This window comes from Elephas maximus, chromosome 8 (assembly GCF_024166365.1).
Source record: "Elephas maximus indicus isolate mEleMax1 chromosome 8, mEleMax1 primary haplotype, whole genome shotgun sequence".
Lineage (NCBI taxonomy): Eukaryota > Metazoa > Chordata > Mammalia > Proboscidea > Elephantidae > Elephas > Elephas maximus.
The window spans coordinates 35,273,764-35,296,923 of NC_064826.1; the positions used below are offsets into that span (position 1 = coordinate 35,273,764).

General features: G+C 37.5%; 1 protein-coding gene across 10 annotated transcripts in view; it reads right to left on the reverse strand.

The window, feature by feature from the left end:
* Window positions 1-23,160, reverse strand: part of FOXP2 (forkhead box P2) — a 636,455-nt gene that overhangs the window by 128,442 nt on the left and 484,853 nt on the right. The window contains exon 6 of one of the 10 annotated variants that reach the window (XM_049894637.1): window positions 7,322-7,395. The exons of the other annotated variants lie outside the window; for them this stretch is intronic. Coding sequence (XP_049750594.1) covers window positions 7,322-7,395 — 74 coding nt within the window. The remainder of the gene's footprint in view (window positions 1-7,321; window positions 7,396-23,160) is intronic. 10 annotated transcript variants of the gene reach the window in all.

The window sequence follows — 23,160 nt, forward strand, 5'->3', positions numbered from 1 at the left end:
ACGTCAGTAAAAACTATTACTACTACTAATAAATAGAAATTGACCATTAAACTCTGATTAGTCTCTGATGATACATTTATAACAGAAACACGGAAAGTGACCTGGTATTGCTGTACGTGTTTCCTAATTTTGTGCTGGATACTACAGACCATTGAGAGGACATTCAATTTTTCTAACACTCTTTAGCCACAATTTTACTTGGAATACTTGCAAGGAATAAGTTTAGGTCTGATGCGGCACTGTTCTTCCACTTAACTATCCTTCATCACTTGGCAAATCAGAAAACATTTGGCTAACACTCATCTACAACTTACATAGCTCAGTTGTTGTTAGGTGCCATCGAGTAGATATTGACTCATAGTAACCTCATGTGGCAGGGGAGAATTGCCTCAGAGGATTTTCTAGGCTATAATCTTTACAAAGGGAGCCCCGTGGTGCAGTGGTTAAGCGCGCTCGGCTGCTGACCAAAAGCTTGGTGGTGCGAACCCACCAGCCACTCTGCGGGAGGAAGATATAGCTGTCTACATCCGTAAAGATTTACAGCCTTGGAAACCCAATGGGACAGTTTTACTCTTTTTTTATAGGGTCAGTAAGAGTTGGAATTGACTGCACTACAGTGGGTTTGGTTTGTTTTGGAATCTTTACAGGAGCTGATCACCAGGTCTTTCTCCTACAGAGGCTCCTTGTGGGCTCAAACAAACACCCTTTCTATTAGCTGCCAAATGCTTAACCTTTGAGCCACCCGGGCTCCTTACATATGAGGCCACTGTTCAACCGAAATTAGTGAATATAAAGACTTTCCTCTCAGAAAGCAACATCTTCATTTGTCTTCACCATGACCCGAGGTACAATGATAATGCCACTTTTACTGTAAATACCAAATATATATTTAAGTTTACCCTGGGTAGAATTTATGTAAAGCCTAAAGAAAGAGAGAGATTTAGAACAGAGATTCTTAAAAATCTTTGCTATCATCTTTTCCGCAATTCCCTCAAGCCACAATCCCTATCAAGATGAAACATTCAGGAGGCAATCAGACAGAGTAAAGACCTGCAGAGGAGAATATCATAGGTGATTAAAGTAATTTAATTTGAATGAGATATAAACCAGCTGGACCCCACAAAAAAACACAACCAAATCTGTTGCTTCTGAGATGGACCAAGGTCAACCAAATCTCAGTTTTTTTGTTTATAGGTATACCATATTTGTTTCATCAAAAGATTCATTTGACCTGATGCTAAAAGTTTTGAAAATAAGATCCAAAAGACAAAGACTCTAAGCATTCAACCTACTTGCTTTGGCAGTTAGAGCTAACAGGCAGTGTCCTATGCAAAACGGTACTCACTTAGCTGTAAAACCTGTAAGCAAGACTGACAAAAAGATTACGTGCAGCCTGGTGTTAACAAGGCCACTCAGGCAGAGGAGGTGTCAGCAGGGCCTGATACGGAGTAGCTTGGGTTACTACTTACTGCAAGCCAGGGAAGCCAAAGATAGGAATATAGGATCTTCACAGAGTTAGTCATTTCTAAAGCTGTTTGATGTATCAGGAAAATAAAGCATCTACCTAGGACCAAAGTTTGGAAGAAAAGTAAAATAAATGAAGACTTTTTTCCAGATTAGTGTTAAAAAATACACAAATAAAAAACAATTGAGTGTAAAAACAAATATTGAAGAGTATTCTCTTACAATGAAGCGCTCTTACTCTCATTCTCTATTGTCTTTTAAGCCAGAACTTAGTATTTTTTCCTATAAAATTCCAAGTTACAATTAGAATGTTATATAGCTATCTTAAGATATTCAATATACAACTGACATACCCCAAACATTTCTTTTAAATAGAAGAGGTAGATAGAACTGAAGGTTAAAATGTCCAGGTAGAGACGATAAGAGTTGCACTACAACGCACTGGTAGAGGCTTAATAACAATGTATTCACAGGCACATAAAAAATATCACCAGTGTTCAGCAATGTGATAATAGCGAAGTGCCACATACTCGGAGGATGGCTAATGTCTGATGGTCATGCTATAAGCCAAAATGCCAGAAAATTCCCCTCTGAAATATATTTTTACTGGCTCTTTTCTTAGTAACTCGATACAATAAAGACCTGAAAAAGGATGGAGTGGAGACTGTTTGGCATCTGTTTTATATCAAATATTTAACATTTCTTACCTCTTTAAGGTAATTTTTGGCATTAGCCTACATCTGATAATTGTAAATGACTTATTTTCCTGCAATTTATGGCACTTTACTTCAGGCTTGTTAATAAACTTAGAGGATTTTTATTTTTCAAGTGAAGTAGGTGGAAGAGAGGGAGTAAAAATTAATTCAATTTGCCAGTTTGGAACACATACCTGAAATTTTGGCTTTTTATTTGTGAAGTTTAACCAATCATGGAAATAATACTTGTGACATTAAAATAATTCACTGATATGATATTATGCAAAATTCAAAAGTTTGATTGAAAACTGTTACAATGATTAATAAATAATTCATTACGAATGTTTAGTAATATGGATAATAAAGGAATGTAGCTGGCTTTAGGGATGGCACAAACGGTGAAGTGCTCAACTCTTTGCCGAAAAGCTGACAGGGGCGCCTCTGAAGACAAGGGCTGGTGATCTGCTTCCGAAAGGTCACAGCCTTGAAAACCCTGTGGAGCAGTTCTACTCTGCACACACGGGGTCACCATGAATGGGAATGAACTTCATGGCAATTGACAACAACATCTATCCCCTCTATATCTCTCCTCCTTCTAGCCCACCAGAATCTTGTGGTGCTCCAAACTTGGTATAGTGCCACTCTGGAATATTGATACTTTTAAATTTAATGACTACCGAAAGAGTGCCATGTCCATCACATACAAATTGCCAATGATGGATTTAAAAAAAAAAAAAGAACCATTGCTGTTGAGTTGATTCTGACTCATAGTGACCCTAAAGGACACAGTAGAACCGCCCCATAGGGTTGCCAAGGAGCGCTTGGTGGATTCGAACCGCCGACCTTTTGGTTAGCAGCCGTAGCTCTTAACCACTACACCACCAGAGTGCCATGCCCATTATATAGAAATAGTCAATGATGCATAATAAAGAGTATTATGTTTAGTTTGTCTCTTGATTCTAAATCACATTATGTTGCCATTTTAGCTTGGAGAAAGTTTATATCCAATGTAATCAATAAAGGAAAATAAGCGCCTAGTTAATATTTAAATAAGGGTTCCTCTGTGTTGTGTGGTAAAGAAGGGTATTTACGAAATGACTCATGTGAAGGGTATTTACGAAATGACTCATTACGAAATGGCTTATGTGAAGTATTTGGTTTGGTGGACTGCAGATCCCACTGATCTGTCCTGGTACTCTTTTTGAGAGACTAGATGCTGTCTCAGAGACATGCAATGACCTCAGCCTCCTCGACAGAGCATTCGAGGCAGCCATGAATGATCTGACATTCAGTTAAAAACTCAGCATTACCATTGAGGAATTATAGGGCCTTTGGTATATAACCCTAGTATCTTCATGTCTCATTTTCTTTCTGAAAATATAACAATCTGGTGCTGTACATTTCTTTTTACGTCAGGAAAACACAGAATTATTGTTATTTTACATGGTAGAAGTAGTTTTAGATAAACAACAGACATTATTAGTAGTTAAACCAGCTCACTTTTCAGTCTTAAGGAAACATTTTTTCTATTGCTATTCCTTTAGGGAAAATTATTAACAATTAGGAACTGACTCATTTTTAACATACTATATATTTTTTTTAAATAAAGCATATTTGTGGAAGATTAAGTTAAAGTGTATAATTATTTTTGAACATTAACTTAAATTTATCTTCTTTTAAAATACACAGAATATAGAGATTAAAATTATTGTATAGTCTTTAATGTAAATTTCATTATACTATTTCAGCAAAACTTACCACCACTATTTAAAGTCGCCCCCTCCAATTTTTAATTTTTGTTATTTTTTTTCAAAAGTTATCATTGCAAAGAAATCTCAGGATGATCACAACACTTTATGAGACCCTAAACCAGATAATTTCAAATCATCATGAAACCTGCTTTTATATACAGAATTTATTATCATACCCTCTGTATTCATGATTTCTGCATAGTAATACATGTTATTGCTCTCCCACTTCTAACTTTACTTTTGGATTGCATATAACTTTCAAAAAGTGTTCCCTATTTTCTACAAAGAATAGCATTCCATATTTATTTCCCACTATTTTTTTAATTTTATTGTGCTTTGGAGAAAGTTTATAGTACAGATTAGTTTCTCATTCAAAAATTTATACACACATTGTTTTGTGACATTGGTTGCAATCCCCGCATTGTGTCAGCACTCTCCCCCTTTCCCTTTCCACCTCGGGTTCCCATGACCATTCCTCCAGTTTTCCTGTCCCTTCCTTCCTTCTTGTCTTTGCTTTGGGGCAGTTGTTGCCCATTTGCTCTTGTTTACTTGGTTGAACTAAGAAGCATGTTCCTCACGTGTGTTATTGTTTGTTTTATAGTCCTACCTAATCTTTGGCTGAAAGATGGACTTCAGGACTAGATTCAGTCCTGAGTTAGCAAGATGTACGCAGGCCACAGTCTCAGGGGTTCCTCCAGTCTCTGTCACGCCAGTAAGTCTGGTCTTTTGTGTGTATGTGTGTGTGAATTTGAATTTTGTCCTACACTTTTCTTTCTCTCCGTCTAGGACCCTCTATTGTGATCCCTATCAGAAAGGTTGGTGTCCGTAGCCAGATGCCATCTACTTCTTCTAGGCTCAGGCTGGTGGAGGCTGTGGTTCATGTGGTCCATTAGTCCTTTTGACTAATATTTTCCTTGTGTCTTTGATTTTCTTCACTCCCCTTTGCCCCAGACGGGATGGAACAAATAGATGTATCTTAGATGGTCGCTCAAAAGCTTTTGACACCCTAGACACTACTCACCAAAGTAGGATGTAGAACATTATCTTTATGAACTACACTATGCCAATTGACCTAGATGTTCCTTGAGACCATGATTCCCAGCCCTCAGTCACAGTAACTCAGCCCCTGAAGGTGTTTGTATGTATTTAAGAAGCTTCTATGACTTTTCCTTGGTTAAGTTTACTGATTTCCCCTATATTGTGTGTTGTCTTTCCCATCACAAAAGTTAACACTTGTCTCCTATCTAGTGATTTCCTCTCCCTACCCCTCCTCTCCCTTGTAGCCATCAAAGATTGTTTTTTTCTGTGTAAATCTTTTCTTGGCTTTTTATAATAATAGCCTCATACAGTATTTATCTTTGTGTGACTGACTTATTTCACTGGGCATAATACCTTCCAGGTTCATGCATGTTGTGAAATGTTTCATGGATTCATCATTGTTCTTTATCATTGGGTAGTATTCCATTGTGTGTACCAAAAAAAAACCAAACCCGGTGCCGTCGAGTCAATTCCGACCCACAGCGACCCTATAGGACAGAGTAGAACTACCCCGTAGAGTTTCCAAGGAGCGCCTGGCGGATTTGAACTCCCGAACCTTGGGCTATCAGCTGTAGCACTTAACCACTACGCCACCAGGGTTTCCTCCATTGTGTGTATGTACCATAATTTGTTTATCCATTCATCTGTCAATGGGCATTTTCCATCTTTTTGCTATTGTGAATAATGCCAAAATGAACATGGGTGTGCATATGTCTATTTGTGTGATGGATCTTATTTCTCTAGAATATACTCCTAATAGTGGGATTGCTTGATTGTACGGTATTTTTACTTCTAGCTTTTTAAACAGTCATCATATTGTTTTCCATAGTGGTTGTACCATTTTATATTCCCACCAGCAGTGCTTAAGAGTTCCAATCTCCCTGAAACCTCCTCAATGTTTGTTTTTTTTTCTGTTTTTATTTTATTTTATTTTGATTAGTGCCAGTAATGTCGGGGTGAGATGTAGTTTTGATTTGCATTCCTGCTATTTTTATTGAAAGAATGCTCTTTCATTTTTTTTTACCAACAGATGGATTAGGTATTTCTTTGTTCAGGAAGACATTATTGTTTACAGGCATCTTAATAGTTCTACAATTACAAAGTAGGTAATATATACAATTCTAAAGTAGGTAATATATATCTATATATATATGCAATATTACATATATATATATAAAACAGTTGCTACAGTGTCGATTGTGACTCACAGTGACCCCACATGTGTCAGGGTAGAACTATGCTCCACAAGGGTTTTGCAATCACTTATTTTTATAAAGTAGATCACCAGGACTTTATTCCAAGGTGCCTCTGGGTGGACTCGAACCTCGAACTTTTTGTTTAGCAGCCGAGCCCATTAACCATTTGTACCGGCCAGCGACTTCAATATTATGTATGTTGTTGTTGTTAGGTGACTTTGAGTTGATTCAGACTCACAGTAGCCCAATAGGACTGATTAAAACTGTCTCATAGGGTTTCCTAGGCTGTAATCTTTATGGGAACAGATCTTTTCCCCTGAGGAGCCTCTGGTGGGTTTGACCCACCGACCTTTCAGTTAGCAGCTGAGTGCTTAACCATTGCACTACCAGGGTATAAAGTAGCTAATTTATTTTGGGTGAGTCAATTAGAAATCCTTTAGCTCATAGAGTCTAAATAAGTACATCAATTACTTAATGGAACAAGATTATTCTGCATATGAAATTTAAGATTTTATATATTTAGAGATTCCTTAAGAAAACACTCAGGGTTCATGGTAAATAGAAACTTGAAGTTGCTCTATTTAAAAATTCTTGAATGGCCACAGCAGGATTATAGTCATTTCCAAGGCTAATTGGTATGTGAACTGGCTCACAAAAGCAATTTTCACTGAATATTATAGCCCAAGGAGACACACTACATTCTAGTGACAGAATATGTTAAAAACAAACAGAAAAAAAGGCCTTGGCATATTTATATGGCAACTTGCAGAACATGGAATAGCAACTTTTCTCTAAAATATGTACTGGATCAATCTCTAATCTCTACCTGTTTATTTTCTGCATATTAGCAGTATCTCATCGAATCGTACCTAAAAGTTGAAGAAAAAATATAGTGATGATACAGTCTTATGCTTTTATGTACTTACAGTAAACTTTAAAGCCATCAGTTCACAGGAACTGTGGACTTTACATCTGATAAAACATAATGGAAGTGTGAATACAAGAAGTAATAGGAAACCAACTAATTATATCTGCACCTTAGCATTACTCATCTCTTGATTATCTGCATCGATGGAAGGGAGTGGCTAATGGAAATTCACAGATAACCTACTGAGTGAGATTGAGTCCATGGCCTTGTCCTTAGTAGCTGAATTTCTAACTGCCCAGTGTAATTTACTGTAAGTGTGTTATAAGGATGGCCATTACCAGAAGAGAAGCCACAGACACATAATTTTGTTTCTGGGAGCAATTCTTAGATTATACAAAGAGAATCAGAAGTTAGCATTTTTTCCCCACTCTTAAGGCTTAGGCTAATAATATTATTATTTTTTTAAATGTTTTTTAGATTATCTTGGTATGTAAACAGACAATTCCATCTTTGCCTTGCTTCCAGTACTAGTATAGAGTTTAAAATAGACTTAAAGAAATAGAAATAATTTGCGAGTTGTGAAGCTGAATATTTGAATCATAATGAATTCACCAATAACCAAAAACTCATTATCTATCATGATCCTCCCTGTCTTGGTTATGTAGTGCTGCTATAACAAAAATAACACAATAATGGATGACTTTAACAAAGAGAAATTTATTTCTTCACAGTAAAGTAGGCTTAAAGTCCAAATTTAGGGCGTCTGCTCCAGGGGAAGAAACCCTGGTGGCGTAGTGGTTGAGTGCTATAGCTGCTAACCAAAAGGTCGGCAGTTCGAATCCACCAGGTGCTCCTTGGAAACTCTATGGAGCAGTTCTACTCTGTCCTATAGGGTCGCTATGAGTTGGAATCGACTCGACGGCAGTGGGTTTGGGTTTTTTTTTTGGTTCCAGGGGAAGGCCTTCTCTCTCTGTTGGCGTTCTCATCAATCTTCCCCCAGACTAGGCACTTCTCTGAATAGGGACCCCAGGTCCATAGGATGCACTCTGCTCCCGGCACTGCTTTCTTGGTGGTATGGGGGTCCCCCACTCTCTGCTTCCTTCCCTTTCCTTTTTATCTCTTGAGAGGTAAAAGGTGGTGCAGACCACACCCCAGGGAAACTCCCTTTACACTGGATCAGGAATGTGACCTGGGTAAGGGTGTTACAATCCCACCCTAATCCTCTTCAACATAAAATTACAATCACAAAATAGAGGACAACGACACAATACTGGAAATCATGGCCCAGCTGAATTGATACACACAGTTTTTAGGGGACATAATTCAATCCATGACACTCCTTAGGAGCTTCACGTCCCATTTCTAGAGCTAAAATGATGGCCAGTGTTTATGAATACGCCTATAGATTTAAATATCACTTAGGTTTTAAAGAATTTGTCCTTAAAACTTCAGTTAACTGTATTCTGTTGTGGAGAAAAACTAACCACTTCTAGTTGATTATAACCAATACAAGTGACTATAATCCTACCTTGTCATGAAATGTGAGAACTATGAAAAGAATTTCTTTAAATAAATGACCTTGGCCATGCAACCCTGTAACACAACTATTGCCATTAAAATATATTTAAGATATGGAGCCAAGCTCCATAATCTCTGTTTAAACCTGTTGAATTGTGGCATTTGCATTGAACACTATTCTATACACTCAAATGTATAGTTCACATTTTTATCTGTAAAAGCAAAGTGATTATTTATTGATAAATGACATGGAATGTCATTTTTTACCTAAGTAGCATTAGACATTTCAAAGATTTTGTCTGAAGGGCAAAAGGATTACACTGCATTTGAATAGACCATGTGACAACGCATCCTTAGACTTCATGTATGATATGAAAGGATGATCCCCATTCCTAAGATACACAAGGGAAATTATAACTATTCCAGAAAAGAAGAAAAGCAAGGAGGGATGTGGTGAGGGTGTCAGGGAGTATTTGTAGTGGTTTGATGCATGTAAATATTACATCTTATAAATAATTCTTTTCAAATACATCTCTGAAGTTCAGGGGCTCTGTTTAAGAAACGAATTGTATATACTTTACATGACGATATGCCATTTTCTTCGAGATAAGGGCAACATTAATTCAAATAGGGAAAAATGGCTTCTAAAATACCTCTTTCCTTCTGTTCCCTATGAAGAAGTGTGTCACCTGATGTTGGCAGATGAGGATTGGGGGAAAACTGTTCAAGTCATATTTTACTGTCAGAATCCGAGAAACACGTTTTCATCTAAATTATTTTGTCAACAGCCTTGTAGTACCCTTGCTAACCTTATTTGGCACCAGTGCATAATTAGATACACAGGGGTGTGACTCCAATTGAAGGTGTTGGCATTGTAGCACTCTGTGAAAATATTAACTATGAGGTTAACTCCAATTTTCTCTTCTTTAATTAAATGCACATGCTACTAATGAGGTAACCTACTGTTCCTTGATAGCACTAATTAGCTAAGAGGAGAGTACACTCTCACACTGCAATTTAAACCTAAAAATAAGGTTGAGATATGCTAATTGCAGGCAATTTAAAACAGTACAAGTTGAAGAACTAGTCATAATAAGAGAAACTGACTGCTTTACAGCTAGGCAGCTGTAACTTTGGTTAAAATCAAAACAAGCCACACAGTTTTTGGACCGTTATTTAGCAAGGTCATGAGCATCCAAAAAAAATGAAATGCTACTCCATCCCATAACAATGAAGCAGACCAACAAAAAACCTCAGAAAGACTCCCATCTACATGAAACCCAAAATAAGTCAGGATGACAAGGATTCCAAACCTGCCATGAGAGTATTTATATTTAATACTGAAAATTAAACTCTTTAAATAAGCGAAGTCATCTCAAACTCATTCAAGCCTACCCAAATTAAACGAAATATTGTAATTTGTTGCTCCAAAAGATGCTGAGAAGTTGAAGATCTGCCACCCTAGTCATGGGGTCAGGAGGTAGAACACAGAGAGAAGTAGGTAATTTTGTTTTCATAGGGGAGAGGGACACCTGAACAGAATATTTCAAGACAAGGTACAAGCACAGCGATAAACATACCCAAAAGATACTATGGAATAAAAGGGTGTCATTACTTTTTAAGGGACACCAAAAAGCAATTGCCTTCAAACCCATTCCAACCCATGAGATACAGGTGCCAAAATAGCAGAAGGACCTCATTAAAGATTTTTCACTAGATTTCTTCAAAAGTTTGGAGTGCTGGGGTGAAATTAGCCTGAGGCTTCGCTGTGAGAGAGAATGTCACAGTTCCCCATTCTAAATTCAACTCAGAAACAATTTCACTACAATTCAAACATATCTTCTTTATATTGTTTCTCAGGCATCTTCCAAATATGATTTTAACCAATAACCATGGAGGTAACCTTGACATTAGTAAAGATTCTGAAGTACCTTTTGGATCATCAAAAAAGATATTATGTTTTGTTTGGTGAAAAGTATATTTTCACTATTTTATAGGTCTATAAAATCTATGACATGTAGTATTTTTATTAACTAGAAACTTTGATTAACCAAAGCACTCATTTTCTGATCATGTCAAACCATTTCTGTTACCACAGATGTAAATAAAATAAAATATTTCCCACATTAAAATGCCATCATTAAGCTATCTTCAGGGACAAAGAGACGTAGGACTGCCCCTGCTGAGCACTTATATTTTCCCTGTCCATGTCACTTTGCAGACAAAATTATAAAATATATATAGTTGAAACAACCAAAAGGTTTGGGTGGGCAATAAAAATAAAAAGTTAAAAAGCAAAATTTGTGGAAAGAGTTCGACGTAATCTAAAGTTTATGGAAGAACAATAATTTAGAAGAAAAGCAAACCATCTGAAGGAAAAAGGCTTTTAAGTAACTCCCGATTGATAATTCCTGGAGTTGAAAGCATGGGAGAATCAACTTTGTACTACCATTAGCCCGTCACTGTGTCTTGCCCAAAGACTTGGTTGAAGAAATCGTACTTTAAAAAACCCACCCAGCTTCTCCTTTTGACTGCCCTAGAGGTTTCTGCAACAGAGACAGAATGTTGGCAACAAATGCTAATAAACCTCTGACCAACCATGCTTTAACAGACTCAAGAAGTTGCAGGTCTGTGAAGGAGTATTAAGAAGAGTGAAATCAGACAGTCATTTAGAAATGAGTCTCCTGGAGGCAACCTGACATATTCCAGCAAATCATAGGGAAACACAATGTGAATAGATATTTTAACTGTTTGCATCTGTTTCAAATAAGCACAAAGAAGCTTTTAACAGTGAAAAGATCAGGACAATGTACTGGTATGGGCTTTCGATATTAACTTCAGAAAGAATCTATTCTTCAGTTAAATATAGAGCACTGTAATTTTCTGTTAAAACAATAAAGAATAAGTCATTTAGAGTCAAAGGAAGAATACTGGCTCTGGAGACGGTCTGCAGGAGTTCAGATCCTGGCTTAAGCACTTGCTGGTGGTGTGACATTAAGCAAGTTACTTAGCCTTTCTGGCCTCTCTCTCTAGAAAGAGATGGGGTAATAAATAACACCCTCATAGCGCTATTAAATACATTAATTTGTAAAGGACTTAGGACAGTGCTAACACCCGTGTACTTCATATTTATTAGTTACCATTGTTGCTTCTGAACAGGATTCAATTTTGTTCTAATAAAAAAAAATTATTACACACCTACTATGTATAAAAGGTGATACAGTGGTTAAGAACTTGGCTGCTAACCAAAAGGTCGGCAATTCGAATCCACCAGCAGCTCCTTGGAAACTCTATGGGGCAGCTCTACCCTGTCCTATAGGGTCTCTATGAGTCGGAACTGACTCGACGGCAATGAGTTTGGTTTTGGGTATGTACAAAAGGAGGCCCCGTGAGTGGCACAACAGGTAAGCACTCAGCTGCTAATCGAAAGGTAGGCAGTTGAAGCCCACCCAGCGGCTCAGGGGAGAAAAACCTGGTCATTTGCTCCCATAAACATTACAGCCTAGAACACCCTATGCGGCAGTTTTAAGTCATTCATAAGTCGAGAATCGACTCAACATCACCTAACAAAAACAACAAGGCTATGTATAAAATAGTGCGGTCGCTAGGTGATCCAAACGGTTTGCGCCCCACTATTAACCTAAAGGCTGGCAGTTTAAATTCACCCAGCGGCGCCACAGAAGAAAAGGCCTAGTGATCTGCTTTTGTAAAGATTACAGCCAGGAAACCTCTATGGGCAGATCTACTCTGTAATACTTGGGGTCTCTGTGGGTCAGAACTGACTTGATGGCAATGGATTTGAACTCTTCTTTTTTTTTTTAATGTATAAAATACCACTATGTACTGTAGAAACCAAAAACCAAACCCACTGCCATTGAGTAGATTCTGACTCATAGCGACCCTATAGGACAGAGTATGCCCCATAGAGTTTCCAAGGAGCACCTGGTGGATTCGAACTGCTGATCTCTTGGTTAGCAGCTGGAGCACTTAACCACTATGCCACCAGGGTTTCCATGTACTGAAGAGGATGCAAAATTTCCCAAGACATGCTATTTCCAATCAAATTATGTTCAGTGTATATCAGTAGACTTCATGATACAAATCAAAGTTTCTTTAACATAAATAATATATATTTTTTTCTCTTTGGAAACCTGGTGCAGCAAAAGCAAGAAGTTAACATGGGTGTGTTTGCATTCGGTGACACAGTCAAGTAACTTCTAAGAAAGAGAATAATTTTCAAAGCTGGTTAAAGTTTATTTTTTCATAGAAAATAAAGTATTCATTTAGTTAGTATTATAGTTAGTATTTGTATTACCTATTGATCTTTCCTAACAAATCAAAATGTTTTAAATTAAAATTTCTTGAGGTTGGCTGAAAGAGATGCTCAGAATTTTCTTCAGCACAGTGAAAACACTGAGTGTCTTACAACATTCAGGGTAAAATGATATCAGAATGGAATAGCGATCGACAATTTTAAAGGCACAAAAGTAAAAGTTCAGCTATCATGAAATATGGGCACTTGACATAATGGAAAAGAATCAAAATAAAATTTAAAACAATATCAAAAATTAAAAGATTGGCCTTTTTCCCACTCCAACTGTTAGGTTTGTTGGCTTAGCTGGCTGATTTTTTGGTCATTCACCTTACCTGATGTGAAGGTCCCAGGGACAGTGTTGCCAACAGGTTGTACCAGAAAGAAAAGTGTTAGCTTTGCAAATTCAAGTACTTCATCTTTTTCTAGCCCATTTCTGAAAACCAGATTAACAGCTGTCTAGCTCTTGCTGACGAGGTGCAGAAAAGAGAACTGATGTCTGGAAAACCTTTTGAGTACTTCGTAAGTGGATCAGATTAGTTCATGTATTGTTTAGAGTCAGTCAAGAAGAAGCAGGAATCATGGACCTCAGAGGACGAAGCCAGTATGAGCGTATGCCTGAAGAAGCAGTTGGCCTTGCCTTACTACCCTCTGCTGGCACAGACAGGCTCCAAAACCTGTATGATATTGAGAAGACCATGGTGCAACCATTAAAGAATTATCTTACAGAAAAGGAAAAGGAAGCCCAAGGAGATAAAATGATTTGCAAAAGGTCATACTTTTTTTTTTTTTTTTTTTAAAGGCTGTTGTGCATTATATGGAGTGCTGGGTAGCACAAATGGTTAAGCTGTCAGCTACTAACCAAAAAGTGGGTGATTTAAATCCACCCAGAGGCACCTTGGAAGAAAGGCCTGGTGATCTACTTCTGAAAAGATCATAGTCAATGAAAATCCTGTGGAGCCCAGTTCTACTCTGAAATACATGAGGTCGTCATGAATAGAAATCAGCTAGATGGGAACTGGCTTTTTTTCTTCATGTGCGTGCATCATATACCCAATAGGTAGGCAGTATTTCTAGAGATTCAGATACAAAAGATCTCAGATAGGGCCCAGCGATTTGCCTTTTAATAAGTCTTCTGGGCAATGGTTGTGATTTTGAGTATCTGTGACCACACTTTGAAAAACATCACCCTTTGTGAATGAAATATTGTCCCCGTCTCTAGAGGTGAGTGGGAAAAGAGCCTTGAGAACTAGGATTAAAAAAGGTAAGTTCCATTTGTAGGGGCTCTTGACTTTTTATATTCTGAATCCCTTTTGTTGGCAATCTGGTAAAGTCTAGATCTGCCTTCTCAGAAAAATTTTAATTTTTATTTAAATTTTGCATAAATAAAATACAAAGAATCAGAAAGGAAGTTTAAAAAAACTGAAATACAGTTTTCAAAAACATTTAAAAAGCCACATTTGTGTACTATTAATATATTTTTTATTAATACATTAAATAATAAGATAAAACGGCAGGTCTAATAACCACTACAATTTTCAACTAGTAATGAGCATAAATATTTTCAAATATTTTTGCCAATTGTAATATGATATAAAAACATCTGTAATTTCTATCGGTGACAATGTCAGAGATACTACTAAACTGCTGTGGTTTCATACGAGAAGAAATGTTTATATGTCAGTGAAAATGAAAACACTTTTTCCCTCATTCAAGTTCACAGATTAAGAGCCTCGGCAGTAGAGAGAAATAAAGTGTTGATGTGAAAGAATTTGACTGTATCGAAAGGAGGCATTTTCTAGTCGACTCCCAAAGAATGAGTAGGAATTTATTACTGGAAAAATAAGCAGGACGAATGACAGGGAAAATTCCAAAGATTTAGGACTGTGCCTAGAATATGTGATAATTTAGGTATGGCAGGAGTGTGGTACAAGTGGGAAGAACTGATGAGATGTAGGCTTGAGAGGTTGGGAGTATGAAAAGTTCTGCTCATCAACAAGGAACTTTTTAGTAGATCCTGAGATAAATAAGAATCATTTTTTTTTTTTTAAAGAGACACTGAATCAGATTTAAACAACAACAATATAGAATGACACAGATGAAAGCATGGAGATGTGGGTTTAGACTGGAATTGGAAAGACTGGTGGCCCACAATCTAAGATACCAAACAGTTAATTACATCTTGGACCACAGTAATAGCAGTGAACATGAGAAAAGGATGCTCAACTGCAAGTGAGACTTAACTTCAGAGGATTTGAAGACCACCTGAGGGAACAAATGAAGGATAAGGAACACTAGGAAAGACTATGATACTGTGATATCAACCAATCAAGATAAGAGGATACAAGGGAAGTTTTTTTCTTTTTTTATTGTGCTTTAAGTGAAAGTCTACAATTCAAGTCAGTTTCTCATACAAAAACGTATACACACATTGTTATGCAACTCTAGTTGTTCTCCCTATAATTTATGTGACAGCACACTCTTTCTCTCCACCCTGTATTTCCCGTGTCCATTCAACCAGCTCCTGTTCCCCTCTACCTTCTCATTTCACCTCCAGACAGGATCTTCCCACATAGTCTCATGTGTCTACTTGAGCTAAGAAGCACACTCCTCACCAGTATCATTTTATGTCTTATAGTCCAGTCTAATCTTTGTCTGAAGAGTTGGCTTCAGGAATGGTTTTAATTTTGGGCTAATGGAGAGTCTGGGTCCATGTCCTCCGGGGTCCCTTCAGTTTCAGACCATTAAGTCTGGTCTTTTTACTTGAATTTGAGTTCTGCATCCTTTTCACCTGCTCTATCAGGGATCCCCTGTTGTGTTCCCTGTCAGGGCAGTCATTGGTGGTAGCCAGGTACCATCTAGTTCTTCCAGTCTCAGGCTGATGGAGCCTCTGGTTTATGTGGCCCTTTCTGTCTCTTGGTCTCTTATTTTCCTTGCGTCTTTGGTACAAGAGATGTTTTTAAAGAATGGAAGGGAATTATCTTCATTTGGAAAAACCAAATTAGAGGCAACTGCAGGACTTGCATGTAGATGTTTCTTGCAGACCTTTAAATTTACAGGCTTTAATTCAGGACAGAAGACAAGATATATAGAGACCTGAGAATCACCACCTTATGTGGTAGTGGCCCCACAGGAAGTAGAGAAGTTCCTGCAGAGAAATCATGGGAACAGTGGTCCTCAACCTGAAGTATGTGTCAACATCACCTGGGGTGTTCTGAATAAATACTGATGTTGGGCCTCACCCCCCCAAGTTTCTGATTTAATTAGGTTGGGGTGGGACTAAGGCATTTTTTTTCAATAAGCACCCCAAGTGATGATAATGTTCATTCAGAGTTTAGCACCACTAATTCAGAGATTAAATAGAAAAAGTCACAGAGGATGAGGGAACGTCATCGAAAAACACAAAAGGAATGTCAGAGAGGTGGTGTCAAACATCTCAAATGTTGACAGAAGAATGACTAGAAATATCTGAGGTCATCAGTGATATTCAACAGAACAATTTCAGAAAGGTAGCAGTGACAGAAACCAAACCATAATGTGTTGAAGAAGCAATGGAAGTTTAAGTGTAAATTCTTTCCAAAAGTTTGATGATGAAGGAAAGGAGAGAGTTAGATTGTCTGATGTAAAACTATGGCTGACTTAAGTTTTTTGTTCTGTTTTTATTCTCGTTTTTGTTTATAAAGATGGAAAGATTCACAGAAATGTGGGTTGAAGACAGGAAAGCAAACGTGTGATCTGGTGGTCTACTTCCATAAAGATTACAGCCAAGAAAATCCTATGGGGCAGGTCTACCCTGTCACATGCAGTCACAATGAGTCAAAATAGACTCAGGGCATTCAACAACAACAATGTATGTTTGCTTTAGAAGGAGAGATGAGAGGAGTGCTTGCTTGGTGAATTCTAAATTTTCTCTCTGAAATAGAAGGCCAAGTCACTGAAAATAAAGTAGGTAAGAGATAAGAATTTTAAGGGTATAGTGAGGCTGGGAAATTGGTGTAGGGAGAGGCAGGTAAGATGCTCAGGGAACAATGAAAATTGCTAAACAGTGGTCAAGGCTTAGCTGAAGTTGGATACTCAACACTGCCGGATACTGTGATTTTCTATTGGAATATCCCGGAACTTGCTTGGGAGCAGGAGTAAGGAAGGCCTGAGTTTGGAGAATGGAAGAGCAAGTGCTCTGGCAGGGTCAGAAAGGACAATACAGAATAGTGCGAGTGTCTCTAATGTGATCATTAATTATGAGATTCAGATGGATCAGGGAGAAATCTAGGTTGACGAAGGTTGTAGTGGTGTGTTTGGAGGGAATAACCAGGGACAATAGTGCTTATGATCAGAACAGGAATTCCTTAGGTTCAGCAATTCAAAGTGATTAAAAATAAAGGGCCAAGGTCATGGAGAATATTGTTGAAGGAATTAATTTATAAAACTTAAAATTTTCATTGACCAGTATAAATGTAAAATATATATATATATATATACACACTTTCTTCTACTTCTATCTGGTAAACATATGCCAAAGTGATACCATTGATAGATAACAGATCCAACATGAGAATCCAAATTTACAAACTAAATTATTGCCATTTCTTACCACAAGAAACATTCAAATTAAAAATGCAATTAAGATTTAAATAGAAAGCAAACTTATGTAAAAATAAATTTAATGCTATATAATCTTTAGGAACACTTACATTGTAAAGATCAAGATGTAACTGTGTAAATCAGTGAACTTTCATGTATAAATTTGTTACTTGGTGCTATTTCCCCATAGTTCTTCATAGTCTTGCATGCCTTTGGTGTTGTAAAGATTGGGTTCTTTGAGAAGAAAACTGTTGTCAAGCCAGGCTACAATCTTGTAGCAAACCAATTTATAGGTACTACAGAGTTTTTTTTTTTTTTTTTTTTACAGAGTTACTGTTGGTTTTGCCTACCTAAGATCTGTTCTTTCTAATAGCACCAGTGTTTTCCTTTGGGGACCACCCCAAATCAGCACCACAGCCTCAATAATTATGTGTAAATTGATGGGACTGGCTCAGGGTTTTTGTGTGTGTGTGTTTGTGTGTGACACACGCCTAGGTCAATTAGCCTTCCTCTCCCAGGATCTTGACTCCTGAAGATACGTGACATATATACAATATACAGTAGAACTTCATCCAACTTCGTGGCTGGAATCCAAGTAGCCTATCCATTAGTTCCTGCTCTGCTTCTTGTCCTTTCTGAGACCAAGTTTTTGTTTAGCTTTTCCTGGTAAACCCTGTATCCTTCTAAGAGATTCCTCTTTTTTTGTTTGTTATGTCTATTTCTATGACTTCAAACCAAAGTTATAAACTAACAAGACTACTTTGAAATATTTTAATCAACGATTACGCTGCCAAAAATAGTATTAAGATTTGATAGCTTTTAAAATATGTTTTGCAGCAAATTTTAGGTTACAATCCACTTTTATGGAATGGACCAAAGATAAGGCTGAGACTCATGAGCTTGGTCTCATTTTTCTTGATTTGCACATTTCAGTGAAATAATCACAAATTGCTGTTATAATTTCAGCTTTATAAATACATCATTTTTCCCTCCCTAAAATGTCAGCTTGTATAATTGCACCTTACACTCTACAAAAAAATTACAATACGTCATGCAAAAATGGCCAAATAAAGCATTACATTTAAAAATATCAATAAGGACATAGTTTACCAATATATTGATTATTAATAGAAATTAGCATATTTTATTTTTATTATAATTTGTGATTATATACTGATTCATTTACCTTGTTCAATAGATTCTAAATTAAGAAAAATAAATAATTTTTTTTTTTTAAAAGAAAGGCTAGGTAAACCTTAACAATTCAAGTTTAGTGGCAGGCATTGTCTCTCAATCCAGATACCATAGACATTAGGAGGATTTAAGACTTTAAAGTAGTTAATATTAATCGATTAAATCCACTGACATTCATAAAATAAGATTCAATCCCCATTTCATGGTTAAAAGGGGATGGAGGGATTAATAAAGAATACGTAATATAACTGTGTTAAAGCCAGACTCTAAATTTATGTTTTTTACCCTGTTTTTGGCCAAACCCCTTCCAATTCACCTCAGAAGCTGCCATCATAACTGGCAGTGATTAGCAAGCTTGTCAGAATTCTCAGCAGAGGAGCCTATAATAGAAAAGATACAGAAAACTCTCACCCACAGAGCTCGTCTGCCTCCATAGGTAAGGTTGAGGATCAAGGATGGGACAGATGACCTGGCTGCTGTCTGTGAGGAGAAAAACACCCACACCTGTTTACTGACAACCTAAACCCATAAACCCTTTGCCTTTGAGTCAATTCTGATTCATAGAAGCCCTATAGGACAGAGTAGAACTGTCTCATAGGGTTTCCAAGGAGTACCTGGTGGATTCAAACTGCCAACATTTTGGTTGGCAGCTGAGCTCTTAAACACTGTACCACCAAGGCTCCATTGATTACCCAGACAACTTGAATCTCCAGGGTTATTAATCAAGTATCTTTCATGTGCCTAAAGTCACTGAAAAACAAAAGATGCCTGTAGCGTTCCCACAAGTCATGTAGCTATATTTTCAGAGGGAGAGACGGCAGCAGTCAACAGACACTTCTGGTGTGAGACATTCCTGAAGAGCACAGGTGTACTATTGAATTTTGCTTACTTGTTGGAGGCTAGTTTGCTTCTGTCCTATAGGGTCGCTATGAGTCGGAATCGACCTGACGGCAGTGGGTTTTTTTTTTTTTTTAGTTTGCTTTAGTCAAGAGAGTATTTTAAGCTCTTGTGGAAAAAAAAGTAGGAATCCTGGATTTCTCATGAATATCTGGAGAGTGGAAGACAACATTTAAAAATACATAATAATTTTTAGTAGATAAAATGAACAGATTACTATGTATGGACTTTTTTTTTTTGGGTATACTAGGGTTAGGCAAAAAAAAAATTTTTTTTTTTAGGGTTAGGCAAGAATAACTTATATTCACAGAATAATAATAATCCTTAGTTCTCTGCTCTTCTTCATATTTTGTGGTCTCAAAGGAAAATACAGATCTCTTTTGTCATTTTGAGGAGGTGAGGTGAGATAAAAAAAGGAGAGAAACACTGTGGTACAACAATTTTATGAAAGGAGAGAGCACAGAGGAGGGGAGAGTATATAACATGTGGTATATGACATGTGGGTACTTACATATAATGATGATCCTGTGGAGGTTAATGATTGACTCTAGTTCATTATTTCATTTGTGAAAGATTTAATGAGCAGCTATTTTATGGCACTTATAATAAAGACTTTGACTCTGTTTTTTATATTTGACCGCTGACTTCTCTTTGAGCCTCACCTGCCTTTTCCCTTTGGCCTCACATCTGGACAAGCTAATAAGCAAGCCCGCCTGCCAGCGGACATGAGAAAAGTTTATGGCTTGCCCCCTGTTGTTGTTAGGTGCCATCAAGTCAGTTCTCACTCACAGCAACTCTATGCACAACAGCATGAAACACTGCCCAGTCCCACGTGATCCTCATAATCACTGCTATGTTTGGGCCCACTGTTGTAGCCATTGTGTCAATTCATCACGTCAAGGGTCTTCCTCTTTTTTGCTGACCCGCTACCTTACCAAGCATGATGTACTTCCCTGGGGACCGGCCCCTCCTGATAACATGTCCAAAGTATGTGACGTGAAGTCTCACCATCCTTGCTTCCAAGGAATACTCTGGCTGTACTTCTTCCAAAACAAATTAGTTCATTCTTCTGGCAGTCCATGGTATATTTGATATTCTTTGCCAACACCGTAACACAAAGGGATCAATTCTTCTTCGGTCTTCCTTATTTGTTGTCCAGCTTTCGCATGCATGTGAGACAACTGAAAATAACATGGCTTGGGTTAGGCACATCTTAGCCCTCAAAGTGAGATCTTTGCTTTTCATCACTTTAAAGAGGTCTTTTGCAGCAGAATTGCCCAATGCAATATGTTGTTTGATTTCTTTACTGCTGCTTCCATGGGCACTGATTGTGGATCCAAGTAAAATGAAATCCTTGACAATTTCAATATTTTCTCCTTTTATCATGATGTTGCTTATTGGTTCACTTGTAAGGATTTTTCTTTTCTTTTTTTTGTGCTTTAAGTGATTTGTTTTCTTTATGTTGAGGTGTAGGCTGTACTGAAGGCTGTAGTCTTTGACTTTCATCAGTAAGTGCTTCAAGTCCTCTTCACTTTCAATAAGGTTGTGTCAACTGCATATCACAGGTTGTTAATGAGTCTTCCACCAATCTTGATGCCACATTCCTCTTCATATAATTCAGCTTCTCAGATTATTTGATCAGCAGACAGACTGAATAAGTATGGTGAAAGGATACAACCCTGGCACACACCTTTCCTGATTTTAAACCATGCAGAATCCATGACTAGCTCTTGGTCTATGTATAGGTTCTGCATTAGCACAATTAAGTGTTCTGGAATTCCCATTCTTTGCGATGCTATCCAGAATTTACTATGATCCACACATTCAAATGCCTTTGCACAGTCAATAAACCAGGTAGACATCTTCCTGGTATTCTCTGCTTTCGGCCAAGGTCCATCTGTCATCAGGCATGATATCCCCTGTTCTACGTCCTCTTCTGAATCTAGTTTGAATTTCTGGCAGTTCTCTGTCAATGTACTACTGCAACTGTTTTTGAATAATCTTCAGGAAATTTTCCTTGCCTGTGATATTAATGATATTATTTGATAATTTCTGTATTTCGTTGGGGCACCTTTCTCTGGAATGGGCACAGATATGGATCTCTTCCAGTCAGTTGGCCAAGTAGTGGTCTTCCAAATTTCTTGGCATAGATAACTGAGCATCTCCAGTGCTGCATCCTTTTGTTGAAACACCTCAATTCTGTCAATTCCTGGAGCCTTGTTTCTCACCAATGCCTTCAGTGCAGCTTGGACTTCTTCCATCGGTTCTTGATCATATTCTTCCTCCTGAAATGACTGAACATTGACCAATTCTTTGTGGTACCAAAAAAACAAAAACAAAAACCAAACCCGCTGTCATCGAGTCAATTCTGACTCACAGTGACCCTATAGGGCAGAGTAAAACTGCCCCATAGGGTTTCCACGGTACAGAGAGTTTTTATTCCTTCCATCTTCTTTGGTGCTTCCTGAGTCACTCAATATTTTGCCCATAGACTCCTTCAATATTGTAACTCAAGGCTTGAATTTTTCATTCAGTTCTTTCAGCTTAAAAAATGCTGAGTGAGCTCTTCCCTTCTGTTTTTCTAACTCCAGGTCTTTGCACATGTCATATAATGCTTTTGTTTGTCTTCAGAAGCCACACTCTGAAATCTTCTGTTCAGCTCTTTTACCTCCACATTTCTTCCATTCGCTTTAGCTACTCTACATTCAAGAGCAAGTTTCGCAGTCTCTTCTGACATCCATTTTGGTCTTTTCTTTCTTTCCTGTCTTTTTAATGGCCTTTTGCTTTCTCATGTATGATGTCCTTGATATTATCCTACAATTCATGTGCTCTTCAGTCATTAGTGTTCTATGCATCAAATCTATTCTTGAGATGGTCTCCAAATTCAGGTGGGATATACTTAAGGTCATATATTGGTTCTTGTGGACTCATTTTAATTTTCTTCACTTTAATTTTCTGCATATGAGCAATTGACGGTCTATTCCACAGTTGGCCCCGGCCTTATTCTGACTGATGATATTGAGCTTTTCCATCACCTCTTTCCACAGATGCAGTTGATTTGATTCCTGTGTTTTGCACCCAATTAGGTCCAAGTGTATAGTCCCCATTTATGTTGTTGAAAAAAGCTACCTGCAATGAATAAGTCGACGGTTTTGCAAAATTGTATCATGTGATCTCTAGTGTTGTTTCTATCACCAAGACTATATTTTCCAGCTATGGATCCTTCTTCATAGTTTCCAACTTTCGCATTCCAATCACCAATAATTATCAATGTATCTTGATTGCACGTTGATCAATTTCAGACTTCAGAAGTTGGCAAAAATTTTCAATTTCCTCATATTTGGCACTAGTGGTTGGTAAGAAAATTTGAGTAACAGTCGTATTAACTTGTCTTATAGGCATATGGATATCATCCTCTCACTGACAGTGTCGTACTTCTGCGTAGATCTTGAAATGTTCTTTTTGATGGTGACTTCAATGCCATTCTTCTTCAATTTGCCATTCTCAGCATAGTAGACCATATGACTAACCAATTCAAAATGGCCAATACCAGTCCATTTCAGCTCACTAATGCCTGGGATATCAATTGTTATGTATTCCATTTCATTCCTGACAACTTCCAATTTTTCTAGATTCATATTTTGTA